We start from the raw sequence: 19,991 nt of genomic DNA on the forward strand, positions 1-19,991 counted from the left end.
TTGTGATTGCTCACCAGTGGGAGACCGTTCGGGGATCATCCTTCATGGTGTGTCAGGCTGCCTCGGTGGAGTTGGGACAAATGGGGACAGCATCTGTGCATGATATGCTTTTCAGGCGAGTGACCAGATGCAGATAGTGACTTGTAGAATCAACCCCACATCAACAGCAGGAGTTCCGAAAGAAAGTGATATTGTGATCCAAAGTAGAATAAAATGAATGATTACATTTTGTTCTGAACTTACGTCAACTTTCTTCACAGCATTGACTACCTACATGTTATCTATGCAGACTTAAGATGTAGCTACCCACCTGCAATACATGCCAAAAATTACATTTTTGGAAATACTCTTATTCGAGTGACATAAAAGATCGATGCCACTCTTTTATCTGTCCAGTAAAAAGGAAGGCACAGCCAAGAGATGGTGAGCTTAGACTGGAGGGTCTTGCATGGTCCTGTCCAAAAGTAACAGAATCTGCCCACCAGTACTTCTAAAGACCACATCCAGTTTAATTCATGCAAAAAACAAAGTTGTTAAAGGGTTATCTGTGTATCTGTTGTTGCCTGGCAACCTCATGGTGCCAAGGCAGGAAGAAAACATATTTCTCGGCGCATTTTAAAGTATTGTATTGGTGAATCTGTATGGAAACAGTAAAATGCAATAGACTTCCTCAAATGACCCTTCTCCAAGCCCTGCCTCAGGCTGCTGCCATCATGGAGCCCACACGGTCACCGACCTCAAAAATCATCTTATTTTTGGAAAAAGGACAAAGCAACTTCAGAGGAAAGCAGACAGAAGGGCCTTAACTTCAATAAAGATAAAGATAGATCCAGGATGTCATACAGTGACAGATCACCGTGTAATAGTGAACCACCACATCACCTGGCAATCAGGATGGAAGACAATGAATTTAAAGGAACAGCACTGTTCCAGTAGAGGCAGGTCTTTCTTCACCGTTGCATTTATTTAAGAAAAGCAAAAGTAGCAGTATATCTTCAGTAGCTGGCATAGCATAGACACACTAACACTAGTTAATGATATGCTAACGTACTCTGGAGCCACAGGTTTTCACGTAGAAATGTACTGTTTTAGAAACGTATATCTCCTTCCAACCTCTCAGGTAACGAGTATCACTATTACAACGCGTCTAGCCATGACTAGCTCCAAACCAACAAAACTAGCCTGAATTTGAAGAGAATCTGAAACAATTGCACCCGAGTCTTTGAGTAACCCGAGTTAGTTCGTTGTTGAACCCTGTGCAGAGCTGGCTGAAGCTGTGATTGGCCAGTCTGAGTTCTAGGGCTGGACTTAGCGAAGGGTCAACTGAACAAAGAGTGTATATGCTCGCTTGAAGGGCCTTTGTCAAAAGTCAACTTGTTTTGTTTCTGTTTGCAACCTCTGCTTCTTCTATTCTGTTTACTGGCGGGTTACAGCAACGTGAAGAGAGTAGCCTGTAGCTCCAACTTCTGATGAAACTGCGCTTTGCATAGCCTAGTTTATTCGCTCCAAACCAGCTACTGGAAACGCACCTAGTTCGTACTTATTTTTCGCAACATTTCAAAGGTTCGGTTACAATTGCTCAACAAGTGAATGGACACACAACTGCAGTGCCAGTCAAAGAAACATTACAGCACATCCCCTGTAAAACGTACAATAAAGCCTATTTTTATTTCACGTGAAACTGTTCCTTTAAAACAAGCTCAGCACATGTTATACTATATTACACATAATGACTGGGACAAGCTTATGGGTCAAAATCAGACAACCGCCTTTAGCGGCAGGGATAAAGTTACATCCACTGCACGCCCTCCACTTTCAAAGTTCAAACCTACAGGGAGTTGTGACATGGGTCAGATGACAGGCAGTTGTGCTTCATGAGTAATTTATTGCATCACAGCAATGCATTTTCACAGTAAAACCATTATATAGACATACAGCTTGTCCAATGCATTAGAATGGGAGGTGATAAAAGTGTGTCTTTAATAATACTTTGAAGCTGAAATGTCACATTGCAGTGAAAGGTCCTCATTGCCCAGAGATATTGAAACTCTTGCCTTTATTTGGTTTAAAAAAAGATGGTCACAATAGCACAAACATCATACAATTTAAATCAGAGCGATGATTCAATTCAGTGGTTTTTTGGAGGCTTATTAGACTGCATTGTATTGTGGTGTTTGTGTTTACAGATATGAAAATATAAAGGAAAGTAAACCAGAGGAACTGGGAACAGAAAGGTTAGCTTTTTCATTACTGTTCAACTGTGAATTTGAAATAAAGAACATTTCTGTCAAAGCTCTTTAAAAGATGTAAATCCCCCCCATGACAGTGAGTCAGCATCAGATTCATTATGTCTGTGCAAAATGTACTTACTCACTAGATGTAGGTAGGGCATCATTATTCTTCATAGATACAGCACTAGCTGAGATTATCTGCTAAAAATAGTGGCAGCTTCCGTGTTTGGTGATTCGTGTCCTGTTGTCAAATGTATGGCAGTTCTACACCATATGGCAGCACGGTCGCTGCCTTTCAAAGTGACAAGTAGATAAGAAGTAACCGCTGGGATTCCATAATGTAATGAGCAAAAAAATATTAAAGAAAAAGGAAAAACTGTTCAAATTAAACAACATCTTCATTCCACAATTAATTCATATATTATCTACTTTTACAGTCTTTTACAAATATTTATTATTTTCAGTTCATACAAAAATAGCAAGAACAGTCTGTACATATCAATTGGCTCTGTGCAGAAAATAAAATACTGCTGATATGCCACAGGTGCACATGACAATGAGGACGGGTCTTCTTAAGTGGTCATGTAATTTCCAGGGAGGCTTTGACTGCACATAAAGAGAGGGTCCATGGAGGCCACTTTGGCAGCGATAAAAGAATGTATACAGTGAAGGACGGCTGTTAGATTAGCAAACTCCAGTTCCTGAAAAAGAAGGACAGAGAGACGCATCAATATGTGCAAAATGTTTATAATTTAAATAACACAATTTTCAAACTTAAGAAGATCTCTTTGAAAACTGAAGTACACCAGACACGGGAACATTTCTCACGAGACATTCTGTCAAATTGCCCATTAGCTCATTGGTATCAGTGAGAAAAAATTACAGCTCATTGTGTAATTTTGATGTAGAAAAAAGAAAGCCTCCCTTCTAATTACCTTCATCTCTATTTGGTTGCTTTCAGCATTCTTGAAGAGGAGCTTTACCCTGGTTTTCCCATCATCAGAGGAGCCTTTAAGTTGAGAGAACTTATATCGCCACAGTGCGGTCTAAACGGGAGGGAGGGGATTAGAAAACCCAGCAGCACAGGGATTTCAATAATGAGTACAAGATATAAATACCATGTCTTACTACGGAGAGAACGGCATGATCAAGACCTGACAGTTCAATGTGTAATAGTACTTTGAGGAACTGTACAGTTTATGACAAAAGTATATTAGCACTTTAGAAATCAGTGCTGTGACATTCTTGCAGCGATTAAATGGACAGAAAATGAGGCAAGGCTGCCAAAATAATCTAAAATAATATCTTTAACAATGGCACACCATTCTCTGAGATACAGTTACTCTCTACTTTATTCTGGAAAGTCCATTGTGCAAAATTGGTGACACTGGAAAGTCTATTTTTTAATTATGTGGCTATTAAAAGTACATTTTCAAATACAATGGAAGCCTTTTGAGGAAGGACAAATACTGGGTATCAAGACAGAAAAAAAGATGTCAAACTGCATTTTCTGGAGCTATTAAGGGAAGAACAGTACAGAATCCGGATGTCAACAATAATTGAACTGAGTAATACTTCACCTTTGAAGTGCCTTCTGAGCAGGTGAACCCCGATCCAAAATCGATGGTGAAGCACAGCACATTCCCCTGGCTGCTGCACATGTAGCTTTTGGACTGTGGAGAGAGAATTGATCACAATTAATATGTAAATTTGTATAATTCTGTACTGACACACTTTGAATAAACTGTGGTACATTTCTATGTATGAGCATCCAAGACAACAGCCATACACAAAGACCACAGAAGCACATGTTACATGTTACTTCCAACTATGGCTGTACTGTATGTAAATAAATAATATCTTCATTTCCATATTCCCAATTTGTGGTGGTGAACGCATCCCACTATTGGCAAGGGGATGAATTCACAATTCACTTGGTATTCATCATACATCGCCGTCTTAGCACTCATTTACTGTCCTCTTTGATAACACAGAAAATAGGCTTTGCTCCTTCATAGCAGGAGAAGCACAGGTGTAACTAATATCATTAGCAACGGCTCCATTCTCTTTATGTGTGTCGGAAAGCCCAGCCAGTGAGGCAGCATTCAAAATCGCAGGGCCAGCTAACTGGCACACCTGAGTGGAATGTAGCCAATATTGTTGTTATTAAGGTGTTATTAGTTAACAAGTCAAAATGTTCACTGTATGGGAAGTCTATAATGAAGTTTAATTTCACTGAATAATCAGGCTGTGACCACTCAGGAATGACTTGTAAAATGATCCTTACAATGTCAGCGAGATGAACTCATTTTAATGGAGTTAACTTAGGTGAACAACACTGACGGATAAAGTTCCACCGTTTACCAATAGAAAGACGTTTCGGCAGAACTGAAGCGTCCGAAGCGGAGGAAGCTATCAAAGGTTATTAGTAGTGTTGCTCCAGACATTTTTTTTACCTTAAACAACCAAGAAAACGAGCTCGCTAACTGACAGTTAGTAGGCCGAGCTAACAAGCTTGTTAACTGGAGGTTAGCGTGAGTATTAGCACGGAAATCTTTTGTCTCCGTCTTTAATCGGACTTTCTCACAGCAGACACTTTGACGCAGGTGTTACTATTGACAATAACAATGGCTTTATTGTGTTTAAGTGTTCCAGTGAGAGTGGCAGCGAGCCAGCGTGCACAATGCAAGGAACCTGAAAATCAACAATGTCTTCTACCAATTATTCTATGACTCATTCATAAATTAATTTATGCAAAGTCATTATGACTCACTACTGCCTGGCAAGCTAACTGCTAAGGCGCCCTAGTTAGCGCCTTAACAGTTAGCTTGCCATCCACAGTAATGTACCAATTAGCACCCTGAGTAGTAAACCAGGCGTCAAGCAACACATATTTTCCAAAGACGTGCGGATGAATTCCGCTGCAGCACTTTCTGATGTGACCGGGCTTTAATGCAGACATCAAGGAGAATGAGAAACCCAAAAATCAACTCCTGCCTGACGCCCTGATCCTTGACATTCAGCACTGATGACTCAGGCTGCCACACGTAAGATCTTTCATTGTTTTGCGTTAATGGGCCGATGCAAATTCTTGTTTGTAATTTTGTCTTCTCATAGAAAATGTGGCATTGAACTAATGAAAACGCAAAATGTCCAACATCAACAATGGATCTTAACTCTGTGTACTGTTGTTCTTAGCACTGAGTCTAATTACACAGAGCTACAGGAAACCCAAATCAAATCCTGGCACACGTGAACATTCTTTTATCCTCGTGTTCCTTTAGTGTGCCATGACAATGAATCATCCTAAACCAGTGTGCCACCCTTGGGGCAGGATTTATCACACGCGACAAGTGTTATTTGCAAAAACATAAAGACCAATAATACCAACAGTAAGAATATGATATTGTATTATATTATATTCTGATTGTGCGTAAATCAAAAAAGAGCAGTTATATGGGAACCCATTATGCACAAAGCAATCAGTGTAACATACTGAATATCCGTCGTCTCATCCAGCTCTGTGTTGTTAGAACAAGATGCTGTTAGTGTCATCAATCGTCACACAGACCGTGTTTGTTTAAAATTGTAGTTTCTGCTCTTAAAATTATTTGTGTTTATGCTCACTTTACTTTGCTCATGGATACATTTTCCATGTGTTCACATGAGTTCTTTTTAAAGTGGCAGTCTGACACGTTAGGCTTTGAAGAGCTGATAAGAGCAAATCTGATGTTGTTTTGTCCTGCACGAGCTGTCAGCAAAAGCAGCATCCTGTGCAGCCTCCTGATAATGTCAAGACACACGCCAGAGGAAATCCATTTTGGACGGCATAAATCCTTTACATTCATTCTGCTGCTGCAATGCAAACAAGCATTTGTCTCACAATTCTTTCTTCCAGGTCTTCTGAAAAGCACTGATGTGTAAGCGTTCTACTCTCCGTGGAGCAATATCCCTCTAAAGGCTTTTCTTGCCACATGACTCCGTGTTTTTTGTCCTCCACTCCGCTGGAATACCAAGAAGTGTATTCTGATTTCTCTGTTTTTGTTATATATGGCTTTTATTCCCTTTTTTTTTATTTCACTTGAGAACACAGCAGGGACATGGTGATTTCAACAGTGTGCAGTGTGCAGTGAATATGGCGAGAGACTGTACAGTCCTTTCAGTGGAAGTGTTTTCTCCTCACAAACAACCCCCCCCCCCCCCCCCCCCCCCCGTCTTTAGTGGTGTCGTGAATTCAGCTGTGACAGGGATAAGAAACAGTGGCAGGCCAGCCGCTAAGTTCTTCCTGTCACCAAATGCAAGACTATGTTGTGACATGGTGAACTGTGACTACACTTCACTAATTGGAAAGGATTTTTTCTGGGAGAATTAGCAACAGGAAACATTTTTTGAGAACATCTCCGTAGCCAAGTCTGACAGAAGTATAAGGGCATGTGTGGGGAATTATAAACCCCCCCCCCCAAAAAAAAACAGAGGACAGGTATGAGAAAAAAATGATTCTCACAAGTATTGCACTGCAGTACTTATAATTTGGTCACAAAGAGTGAGAGGAGATCAAAGGTAAAGGAGGCAGTTAAGGTAGGGATCAAGGATGCGAGACCCTCCGCTGCATCTTTTGAGATTGGTCACAAATCCTCTAAAAGGAAGTTGCTAAATACATATTGATACAAACACCAGCGCCAAGTGAACACTAAGCTGAAGAGCTGTGAGGTGTGCTCAGAAGGGTGTTCTGTCCCACCTGTAAGCGCACAGCAGTCATCGTGCACCTAACACCACACCCCTGTGTACATCAACACCACACCCAAGTGCACAGCAACTATTCTGTGATTTAGTTCCTGGTGTGACGACCCTTCCCTTCCACTAGGGGTCTGTGTCCTCTGTCTCTTTCTGTCTTTCAGGTTGTTGCTCGCCAGCTGATGGGACACACCTGAGCCTGGTGGGCGTGCCAGGTATAATGACTTGGCACCTTTACAGAGATGGCTCCCCCTCTTTTCTGCCTCCAGCTATGGATGACACAGCTGCTTATTTGTCTTGTTTGTTTAGTTTAGTTATTTGTTCTGTAAATAAAGGTTCTATTTATTACTTTTAACTCGTCTTGTCTCCCTTATGTTGCAGCCTTTGAGCCAGGTTGTAACACTGGTGAAAGTTGATTTGGCCTGTTGTTAATACTACTAACTTTGTTTAAAAGTAAAAAGTGGTCGGGCCGGTGTGAACTCTTCTTTGAGAACGGTAGCACAAAATGTGGTACGAATAACGCACCAGTTTCATCAGTCATTTTGTCACTACATATTTTTAGCTCTTTGTGTCGCGGCAATATTAGACGCTAAGAGCAAGTGCTCCTGAAGTCAGACGCAATATAAAGAGCGAGAAAGTTGAGAAAAGGCTGCATTAGGACATGGAGGTGGAGGGTTGAAACAGAAGACACATAACTGCCGTCACGTGTGAAACCAAAAGCCAACCATTGACTACTAAAGTTACGTAACGTCATTTATGTAACAGCTGTACTTATTTGAACCCAAGCCAGGATCTTTTCCTAAAACTAACCAAATCCCTTTTGTTTGAATTAAGTTAACCTCAAAACTAAGGGTCCTTATGTGACAATTTGGGAATGAGAACGGCGTTAAGTGACACGCGGAAAGCTTGACTTCATGGCAACTGTCGTGACCTGTGCCAACTGTTGACAATTATCTGTTTCTATTTTTAGCTGCCGTCTGAGTGTGTTGCTGGTATTATATAACCTATCTTGAAGTTATGTCATTTTTTGCCACTTGAGGGCATTGGGCACAAGCTGTGAAGACAACTCTTCACACACTGTCACATTTTAAGTAGATACGGGGAACTTGTTAGCACACAGTTGCCTATTAAAACATTCAGGTGATCCAGAGTGACAGTCACTTGGAGTCATGATTCTGGCCTACAGTTCAGCAGTCTGACAGGAACCCGACACGGTCACGACAATAGGTTGTGTGGCAGGCTGGGTATGGGCCAGTTTCTTGTTAAGCTTTGGGCTTGGGCTGGATTATTTTGAAATGTGACATAATTCTCTCTCTTTCTCTCTTTGACTCTGCCATTCCATGTTGTCCCATGAAGAGGTTTTCTGCTGCCCTCGCCCACAGCAATACATTGCTTTGCTCCTGTGCCTTTCTCCTGTTGATTTCTACAAACTGGGGGCGTGAACACCGCCATCTACTGTGGGTAATACACTGACTATGGAGAAGTACCTCATACAACACCACCTCAAATGACCCAAACTATCCTTTTAAAACGCTGAATTGTTCGCACCTGTGTTCTAAATGCCCTGCTAATCCACATTATAGGGCAGGAGACTGCAGGGCCGTGTGCACACATCGAAATTGAAAAAAAAGAAGAAGAAGTTAAGAGAATCAAGTAAAGGAGGAAAAAATGTATATACATATATTCAATAGCTCTGAAGTGGAGGTACTTCTGCATCCAAACAAGGGGACATATTTAGTCAGTGGATATAAAATAACGGGGAAAAAAGAGGCTGGCTCCAAACTACAGCACAGCTCCATGAAGACAGCAACCAGAGAAGTACTCGTCGCTCTCTGCAAATAGATCTACATGGTCCTGGGAAATGTGTTCCCTCCTCAGAGCATAATCTGCGACATCTTGCAGCAGCAGTGAATATGTCATTGTGTGACTATGCCTAGGGTGCTGAAATAGGCCTACTTTGGGTCTATAAATAACATGGTCACCAATGGATGGTTCACAATTAACATAAGTGATGTGCATTAAGGTGTAAGGAACGATCGTTAATGAGGGCCTATATTGATTATAGCCACTTTAAGAGAAAATATGCTGCATTAAACAAAACAGTTTAAATACTAGAGAAAGCAAGTTTAATGAGCTCAGATTGTCCTCTCTCTACTGATTATTTCAAAGACAAAAGAAGAGGGATCTTAGCCAGAAGACCCCGAAAGAGAAAAATGTCTGCTTGCTGTGCGCTAACAGACCCCATCAATGCCATGTTGGGTTTCTACCAGAAATGAAGAAAAGAAGGAAATAGGGCGAAAGAGAGGGAAAAACGCAAGTTGGACAGTTTTGTCAGTTATACCCCCGACTTCTACCCCATCAGCACTGTTTATGTAATGCTCACATCCAGTCAATTTGAAGGTTATCCTAAGTTGGACTGTGTTGAGTGTTCCTCAGAAGCCACAGGAGACTAGCCTAATTGGCTGGAGAACATAGAATCACAAGCAAATGTAAATGCTTCATCGCTTTCTTTGGTTTCCCAAAGGAAGGTGTCCCACATTTGCATCATTAAAGACTGAAAAAATGCATCATTATCTTATTTCATACTTTTATACTGATAAGGCGGGGGGGGGGGGGGGGGTGCCTATGCAGATTTGACTCAGTAAGAAGTGTACTTACTTCAGAGTACGGAGTTATTAAACACCACTTTTATCATTGATGTGGGCTTATGCTTGTATTGCACAAATCATTCAAACACACCAAGTCAAATATTAGCATATTAGACAGCAATCTGATATCATAAATGTGGAATCAAAATATTTGTTTCATGATATTTATTATTTATATTTCACATAAATCAAATGCTTGTCAATCTGGTTGCTTAGACTGGATCTAAATATGCCCAAATGTCACTTGCAACTTGACAGCTGACATTTATGTCACATCCAGAGTGGATTCAGCCCCATTAGCTGTGAGCTAACCTGTGACTGCAGCTTCAAACACTCCTGCATATTATCATCTCCCCTTTGAAGCTAATGTTGTGTGGAGCAGCAGAGGAGTTCTACATTGGGACTTGATATTGTTACAGTGAAAGAGGGTAAGGTGTCCATTCTGCATCCATCCAGCTGCTTGTTTTTGCCTCTGTGCTGGAAAAAAACCCCACACACACCAGTTAATGTACAAGTCCAGGGCTTTGTTGTTGACAGCAAGTGATGTAAATAGATTAACATTTCCTAAACACACATGTCCAACCAGTTCGCTTGGGCTTTCTAGCTGGCTTTCTTCCGCTCACTCAGGAGGCGATCCTTCATCCAGGACTCTTATCTTGGCGAGTGCCTTGCTCCTGTGCTTCTTTATTATCCTACTCTACCGGTTCCATATATCATGTAGCACAAGGTGCACAGGGGAGACAAAACCTGGACAATCTATTTAATGTTCAGTTTAGGATTCACTGCCAAGTTTACAATCTAATCTTAACGTGGCAGTACCAAATATAATATATTTTACCACCGACATTCTCATTAATGATTATGAAATAACTGCATTATTTTATGGAAACTTGGCTAGCGTTCGACAGAAAAGCTTCGCTTCCCACCCAACTCCAACTTTGCACAAACAAAGGAAAGTATAACATTTTAGTTTTCATAAAAGGTCCCCTACATGGATTACCATTCATGTTTTATTGGAATGATATTGGCCGTTTGCTAAAAAAATGTTGCTACTCAAGCTTTCCGTTCTCACCAGACGCCAAGGCCCCAGGAAGAACGCTGGGCTTTGAAGCCAATTAGTGGCTAAACTGTGACTTTACAACTTCGTTAATGTGAATGAGCCAAGACCGAGCAGTTGGGAGGCAGGGTTAAAGGAAAGGCTATTGTTCTTGCTCTATGGTGCGAAGCAGTGTGGATACGCTGCGGTGTGCAGCAGATTAAACGTCTTCAGCAGACATCAGGAAGTATATCCTTTGCTGAGCTGTCTTGGTGATGGAGCTGATGTTCCGCTCCCACTTGAGGTCATGATATTGATGGAGCCCAGGAAGTGGAAAAACTGCACAACGGCGACCAGGGAGTCACACAGGTTGGGCAGGTTTGTGTCAAAGGACACAAATCTTAAAAGTACTGCTCTTCATAGAGCCCACACACACCGCTTGATAAGCTATGATCAGATTGGCAATTGTGTCGTTTGTTTTAAACTTGTGTGTTCATAATAATATCATATTTAAAATGAAAACAGATAGACAATCAGAATCAGCACAGTACGTTGCATACTTCAAAGTACCTTTGAATTATAAGATATATTTAAAAAAAATGAAAAGAGAGAGCGAGAGAGAGAGATGTTGCTCTGAAGTGCAATTGTGTGAGATAATTCCTTCAAACATCGACTGCATATGTTATTAACAAAGCATTGTGAAATGCATCACCCATACAGTCTGAATTTACAGCTCTTAAAAGGCCAATCCGTCCTCTTTCCGTGGTTCGTTTGTTAGCGGTTCGTTTTGGTCATGCACAGTGCTCAGGGAAATTACAGTATGCAGAGCTCGGATAGTGCAGTGCCCACATGAGTGTTGCATGAGGGAAATGTGTTTCTAACTGTAGCTTCTGAGTCAACACATGAATTAAGTATTTTGTTCAGTGATTCCCGTTTCTATAATGACAGCGTGCTACCACAGCCTATTGGTGGTCACAGGTGGAGCGTTTCATGTCAACATTGTTTCCACTCATTCCAATCATGCAAACGTCTAGAGAGCGCAACCACACGTGTTAATTAAATATTGAAACTGTTGAGTTTGAGCAGTAACAGTTATGAAGTGGAAAATGATTTGTTCCTCATACATGCTTAAGAAGAGAGGTCAATGTGAGGCCGATACATTCATTTGAATTGTGATCCCTTCTGTATGACTCATTACAGTATATTTAGGGTGTCTACTGAAATGGCCATTACACTGAGTCTTCCTAAGCCCCATTTAGGACTCTCTCATCAAATGTATTGGCGACAGGTCTGAATGCCTCCCTTTTGAAAATTAAGCCTTTTCTCGCCTTTATTTGGATTATCCAAGTAACACCAGCTACAGTCAAACCCCACACATGCACGTAATCCTACAACGCAGCCAACTAGGATGCTAGGGACTGTACTGGAATGAGAAATATTTACAATATTCATTTTCTAATCCGGCATCCTCGTCCCTCTGCTATTTTCTGCCGTGTTTGGCATTTTTGTACTTAAAATGTGTTAAATGTACACAAAATGTACTTTTCCACCTTTGTCCTCTTCACTAAAACTCACCTTGACCTGATTCCAGTGGGCCACGCTGGAATGGTCTCTTTGCTGCCCCTTGTGGCCGATGGAAGGAATATACCTACTGCTACTCAAATAACAAATGCATCGAACGTACACTGTGTGCAGAATTATTAGGCAAGTTGTATTTTTGATAATTATTTTTATTATTGGGCCACAATTGTGTTCTCAATCAACCCAAAAGGCTCCTTATTATCAAAGTTTCATATTTTTGGAAGTTGGTGCTTTCTTTTTAGATTTGGCCATTTCATGAGGATATCTGTGTGTGCAGGTAAATATTACTGTGCAGAATTATTAGGCAACTTAATAAAAAACAAATATATACCCATCTCACTTGTTTATTTTCACCAGGTAAACCAATATAACAACTCATAATTCTGAAATAAACATTTGTGACATTCTAAAACAACCAAAAACAAATCAGTGACCAATATAGCCACCTTTCTTCACCATGACGCTCAAAAGCCTTCCATCCATAGATTCTGTCAGTGCCTTGATTTGTTTGCGATCCACATTGCGTGCAGCAGCCACCACAGCCTCCCAGACACTGTTCAGAGAGGTGTACTGTTTTCCCTCCTTGTAGAGCTGACATTTTATGAAGGACCACAGGTTCTCAATGGGGTTCAGATCAGGTGAACAAGGGGGCCATGTCATTATTTTTTCTCCTTTTAGACCTTTTCTGGCCAGCCATGCTGTGGTGTATTTTGATGCGTGTGACGGAGCATTGTCCTGCATGAATATCATGTTTTTCTTGAATGATGGTGACTTCTTCTTGTACCACTGCTTGAAGAAGGTGTCTTCCAGAAACTGGCAGTAGGTCTGGGAGTTGATCTTCACTCCATCATCAACCCGAAAAGGTCCCACGAGCCCATCTTTGATTATACCAGCCCATACCAGTACCCCACCTCCACCTTGCTGGCGTCTGAGTCGGTGAGGAACTTCCTGCCCTTTACTGATCCAGCCTCGTGCCCATCCATCTGGCCCATCAAGACTCACTCTCATTTCATCAGACCAAAACACCTTGGAGAAATCAGTCTTCATATATTTCTTGGCCCAATCTTGACGTTTTATCTTGTGCGTCTTGTTCAAAGGTGGCCTCTTTTTGGCTTTCCTTACCTTGGCCAGGTCCCTAAGTATTGAGCGCCTTGTGCTTCTTGCCACTCCAGACACATTGCAGCTCTGAAATATGGCACAACTGGTGGCCAATGGCTTCCTGGCAACTTCACGCTTGATCCTTCTCAATTCATGGGCAGTTATTTTGCGTCTTCTTTTTTCTACACGCTTCTTGCGCCCCTGTTGACTATTTGCCAGGAACCGCTTGATTGTGCGATGATCCCGCTTCAAAAGCTTAGCAATTTCTAAACTGCTGCACCCCTCTGAAACACTTCTGACAATTTTTGACTTTTCAGAGTCTGTCAAATCTCTTTTCTGACCCATTTTGCCAAAGGAAAGGAAGTTGCCTAATAATTAAGCACACCTTTTGTAGGGTGTTGATGTCGTTTGGCCACACCCCTTCTCATTACAGAGATGCACATCACCTGATTTACTTCATTGGTAGTTGGCTTTCAAGCCTATACAGCATGGAGTAGGACAAAGTGTATAAAAAGGAGGATGTGGTCAAAATACTCATTTGCCTAATAATTCTGCACACAGTGTATATTAAACTGCTCAATTTTAACAGTTCGTCCTTAAATGGAATAGAAGTGTATCAACACTAACCCAAGAAACTCATTTGCTAAGGTCAGTCCGACACAACTGGTGGAAAACTAGAATTATCGCCTTTTGGTTGTATGCCTTCGCCAACCAGTCATGTTGCAGTTTACATCCATGTCTATCTGAATTGTCAGCTTCATATTTTTTATATACATTTGTGTAAAATTGGCATCATTAGCAGAGGAATTCTTGAGTTTTAGCTCAAAATGTTTTGGTAGGTCACAATGACCTTTGACCACCAAATTACATTACAGTCATTTAGCAGACGCTTTTATCCAAAGCGACTTACAATAAGTGTATTCAACATCGGTATTCAAGACAACTACTAGTCACTAGAAGTCATAAGTGCATCTCCTTTGCTAAACAAGTATCTAAGAGCATAAAGCAGAGCAAACGTACAGTGCGGAAACAAACACATACAATAAGTGCAACAAACTAATACGATTACAATAAGTGCTTAGTGGAAGGCTCAGGGTAGCACTTCTTCAAATTCTTAACAGTTCATCCTTGAGTCCAAGTGGACGTTTGTGTCAAATTTGAAGAGAGTTGTGCAAGACATTCAAAAAGATATCATGAGAATGGCACGGACATGAGACCACGGTGACATTGACCACCAAAAATGTAATCAGTTGGACATTTGTGCCCAATTTTAACAAACTCCCTCATTTCTTAGACAATGCGTTCACGGGAATGGACCGGATGGACAACCTGAAAACAAAGCCTCCGGCCACGGCTGTCACTTGTACACTTATACAAATGTGATGTTGCTGTAAATAAAACACACATGGTACCCTCTCGATGAGGCAGTTTTAAAGCCTTAGCAGTTAGCAGAATTAACTGAAGAATGTAATTAACTCCAGTAGAATTATGACTCTAAACTCTCAGTGACCACATGAGTCCTCTGAACGTAAAACGGGATTATACATGGCTCCTAAGACTCTGAGATTGTGGTTTTTGGCTAAAGAACCTGTGTCCTGTGCTAGAAGCAACCATGCTGCTGGCTGACCCCACAGGACAACTGGTGAAGTAGGAAGCCATTTAATTATATCTGGTTCCCATGTTGACCCGGAAAGGATTTCAGTTCGCCAGTGATTTAAATATCAACTGACAGGTGCTCTACTTTGTATTATTTATAAATGTCCCTATTTAAGGGTCCTGAGTACCAAATCCCCCAGGCTTTGGAGCAATTTTAACCATTATCTTTGGTTGGCCGCACTTGAGGGGTAAAAGGGTGGAAATGGGGTAAAATTATGAAAAAGGCACCATTTCAGGGAGAGTCTGACCTGACATGTGGCATACTTTCTTCATCCCTGAATACAATGTGTGGTCATGGCATTGTGGAAACTAATACCCCAAAAATATTTTCAAGTTTTGCTTTTAGCAAAAAAGCCTACGCCTGTGCTTATCATTGAGCTTACAGTAGTTACAGTAGGTGACTCGATTCATATAAATAAGAGTCCAATTTGACCAATTAACTTACTAAGTGTTACTCGTGTTTTTTTGGTTCGATGAGTCATTCATTATGGCCGTGGTTGGTATACACTCTACGGTCTGGATGGACCGTAGAGTGTATACCATAATACATGGTGGAGATAGACTCTGTTCACTATAGCATTTAAATAATGTAACACTTCATACTCTTAATAATTTAAAGAATTAAGTCAATTCAATAGCAGTGTGTCAGGCAGAGAGGGAGTGGACATAAATAATAATAGAAACATTGCTGTTACAATATATAGTATCCTTCTAAAATACATTACTTTATATAATATTTTCTATTACTGTATATTTCTATTATATGCCCCTTATACTCCTTTGTTAATTTATTTTATTACACTTCGATATCATAACGCAATTTCTTGTTATGTTGTTCAGAGTTGTAATATAAGTTGTTGTGTCTTTTTATATGTATTAATTACGCATTTGCAAGTAGTCTCTTGTCCTGTCTGGTGTTTTATCTTTCTTGTATTCTTAAATGTTCAGTAAAAAGTTGATTACAAACATTTATATATATTTCTAGAGATTAGACGTAAGCTATTCTTTGTTTACAGTCGTCTCATGTGTGTATTCCCAAATGTACAGCCTTTAACATATCTGTGGTAGCATTTTGTTTAGCAGCATATAATTACCTGAGCTAAACATCTCGAGTCTATAAGGCTAATCCATGAATCGGCTTTTGTGTAATTTGACCTTGGGTAAGTGGGATAGAAGTTGCACTTAATTAGTGTCGATGGATAATTTAAAGTCGTTTTGCTAGGTTTTTATTCTTTTTCATTATCACAAACGTGTAGCTTCAGAGCAACACTTCTTTATCAAGTCCTACCATTTTGGTTTTAAGATTCAGTTAAATATGTGTTTTTTTCAATATATATCCTTAAACCTTATTTACTTTGCTGCCTCCTGTGAAAAACATACTTTTTATTCACACCGTCAGCTGCACTATGTGATTTACACACTTGTAGGGCCGTACCGAATTCTAAATAAACATTTGATTTTCATCGATCCTTTTAATGTGCATATTTATTCTGTTTAATCTCTGTATTTCTGCACAGTTGCAGACAAAGACACATGTCACATGATCAGTATTATCCTATACGCTCATGTGTCCCTGATTGGGGGGCTGAGCTCCTCCACACACATGCAGAGTGGAGCAGAGAGGCCGGTGAAGTGAAAATAGCGTTGTTGATACTGGTTACAAACGGGCTCGGTAGCAATCTCACAGCAATCTAACAGAACCATAAATTACAATTCTATAGTGTGCAGATTGCAGCTATATCCTTTGGTCTCTGATAAATAGCAGAAGGGTTGTGGTTGTGTCAATTAAGACATCCTTATGGAAGAAAATATTAGTTACATCTAAAATATGAACATAGGGAGCAGCAGAAACCACATGAAACACTAAGCAACATTTGACAACACAGCAGATCAAAGTGCTAAAATGCCCCTTTTTTTAAATAATTGAAGTTTAAGACCCTTTTGCTTTGGCTTCACTTGTCAGAACTGGAGATTGCCGCCTGGTATTTACGCAAAAAGGAACGCAGACATAACATTATTGATTATTTTACAAGCTAAAAGTTTAGTTCCGTTTCCTCTGTCAACTTCATAACCAGTTTTTAGATTTGCTGCTTAATTGTCTCACATTATTTGCTGCCGGGACATTAGTAAGCGTATGAAAACATTCATAACTATGCAACTAAAAGCACCTTCTTTCCCTATCATCAAAGTAAATTCAAATCAAAAACACTCATACATCGTTACAATACATGGTTTGAAAAGCAACTAGCCAACAGACCAGGGTGCGGCTCTCTGGATCAGAGAAAATGAATTTGGGTGAGCGGCAGGCATAGGATTTATGCGTACACACGAATTTGGATGACATCAGAGCGGAACTACAAATTTCTAAACCACAACAAAAACAACATTTTTATTTTGGGTGATGACATTCAAAGCTTCATTTGAAATCCTCAATAAAAGCTTTGAATGTAAAAAAAAAATGGCATTCGGTACAGCCCTACACACAAAACATCTGTTTATAATGTCCATACCATGAACTATAAAATACATTTCTTGCTCATCTTAAGCACAATTGATTGCATGGATGTGATTTCATCTTAAATACCTCAGGCCATCAACTTTGCTGGATTCCCTGCATGTGTACATACCCCCTAAATAAATGATGCCTGGTGAATCATAGTGAAAAAATAAATCACGTATATATTCCACTTGTTATTACAGGAAGGAGGTATTTCCCAGTTGTATTCACAGAGCAAGTACAGAAAGAAGCATCAGGGTATCTGAGTATTTGAGCGATTCCAAATCATGACGGTAAAATGAGCAATAGCACGTTACACACAGGTATCAAGCTGTCAAATTGTATGAAGGCTTATTGAACTGCAGTGCAGAGTGCTGTGTTGGGCCCTGCATGCGAGAGACTAGACAGTAAATGGAAGCATAGTTAAGTAAGTAATGAAAATTTAAAACACAATCGAACACAAATACAGCAAACCCTAGAAAAATAAGGCTCATGTTCATGTTTGAGGCTTTTGATGGACACGAGACAGCTGCTGCTGAGGATTGCTTAACTCTCCACAAGAGTTGATCGCCTTTACACGCTAAACATATTTGCTTTAAGTGGTAATTTAATGGCTCATTGGTGTGAGGACCAATTCTTTAGGTTACTCCAGCAAAAAAACATTTTAAGTAACAATATTTATGGAAACAGAGCGCTGCCTAGCTTTGCATTTTAAACTCAATCCATTTCTTAAGACGTTTTTAAGCCGCACAGAATGCGTCAACAGATTAGACTTCTTCGTCACGTGGAATCACTTCTTACTGATGAAGCATTCAAATTGGGAGGACGGGAAGTACTGATTATAAAAATATATATTGTACACCGACTGTGGCTAACTAGAGTGTAAGCAACACAATGACTCATAAGAAATGTTGGTAACACTTTCTATTGAGCCCGTGTCTGTAATGCATTGTAAACACGTATAATGCATTGTTAGCTGCTAACATCATTGTATGATCATAGTTAAAAGCACTCAGCTACTCATGTTCCTTTATAACAATAATCAGAACACATTATGTACGTCACAACATGTCTGAGTGACCTATAATTATGACGCATGATGATAGTCATTATACAATTATTTATAATGTGTTTATAAATGCTTGTATATATAAGCAATAGAGTGCTACAAGCAGATTATTATAATATTTTCATAATTATACACATGGGCGCCATAGAAAGTGAAATCTTAACTTCAACACAAACTAAAAAAGGTTATTAATTGTTGGTTAACAAGCTACATATTTATTTTCTTTATTACCTAATCTGCATATTATTATCAAATTTTTATAAATCCTCAGTCATCGGAAACTGGACACTGATTATATATTGTGTTCCATTATGTTTACTTACATACTGTCCAGGCTTTTGTTTTCTGTTATTTACCAAAGAGTCAATTTGTTTGCATGCAATAGACATACACAGAGTGTACTTTTGCTCAAAGTTGCAGTTCATGATTGTATTCGACAGATCAGGTCTATTTGTGTTGACATTGACGTAAGGCTAAAGGACAACACATGTCAGTGGCATCACAGAGCTTTGCATCAATTAATGTCATATCGCAGAAGTAGTCAAGTCACAGCACAGGGGTGAGCCAGGAACAGTATTGTTACGGATCAGTAAGTACAGAGAATCAATATCTGCAAAAACAAAAAACACTGCAGGTGTGATAAAAGCTTGATCAATAAACCGACGATCTGTCTCTACGTTTGAATATCTAAAAGATCTGTCGGTCTCTCAGTGGCACACACAGACACACCTCACTGCACACGCTCTGGTAGATATACAAGAGTCTGAAAAAACATTCAGTGCAACACAAACAGGCTTGTGCTCCTATATCAGCTGACCCATCATGTTCAAGTATATGGCTCTGATCCACAATAGTAGCCTGGTGTGGATGAGGGTTTTTTGCATCAAGCGAATCCACTTTAAATATGAAGTGCAGCTCGCACCGTCCATCATCACACACTCACGGTTAACATCTGCCCTCTGATGAAACACAGCTGACCATAATAGCAACGGTGAAACACCAGTAGTTGAATCAAAACTGCCCACGAAAGTGTTTCACTGTTGAAATATTAAACGCACTGTGCCGAGGCGTGTTTCAGACAACATCGGTGTTCAATCCACAAGTAGCCAAACAAAATCTCCAAAACTCTCGCGGAGAACAGGTTCTACAAAAAGTCATCAGATGGTTAATCTATTGACTGTTAAAAGTTCCCTTAAGTAATGTCCTACAGGATAACCATCCAGTACACAGAAGTGACCTGTGGGTGTTTCTGCACCTGTCCAGATGTGAGTTGGGGGATGGGGGGGGGGGGGGGGGGGGGGGGGGGGGGGGCTGTTGCAGTAGCCAGGATGTGTCAATACGGAGAGCAATTATGATGAAATAGCCGTGAATCCTGGTGCTTTGGCGGATGCCATTGGAATTTACTCCCGTGAGAAAAATGTGAGTCAATATCGTTGAAAGA

General features: G+C 40.3%; 1 protein-coding gene across 1 annotated transcript in view; it reads right to left on the reverse strand.

Annotated features, from left to right (window-relative positions):
• Positions 1-2,803: 2,803 nt before the first annotated feature.
• sntg2 (syntrophin, gamma 2) overlaps positions 2,804-19,991 on the reverse strand; it is a gene marked incomplete at both ends in the record, with an annotated part of 79,316 nt that continues 62,128 nt past the window's right edge. The window contains 3 exons of the mRNA XM_079174726.1: positions 2,804-2,932; positions 3,167-3,277; positions 3,812-3,904. Of these exons, the coding sequence (XP_079030852.1) occupies positions 2,804-2,932; positions 3,167-3,277; positions 3,812-3,904 (333 nt within the window). The remainder of the gene's footprint in view (positions 2,933-3,166; positions 3,278-3,811; positions 3,905-19,991) is intronic.

The sequence above is a fragment of the Pholis gunnellus genome (assembly GCF_910591455.1).
Source record: "Pholis gunnellus genome assembly, chromosome: 15".
Lineage (NCBI taxonomy): Eukaryota > Metazoa > Chordata > Actinopteri > Perciformes > Pholidae > Pholis > Pholis gunnellus.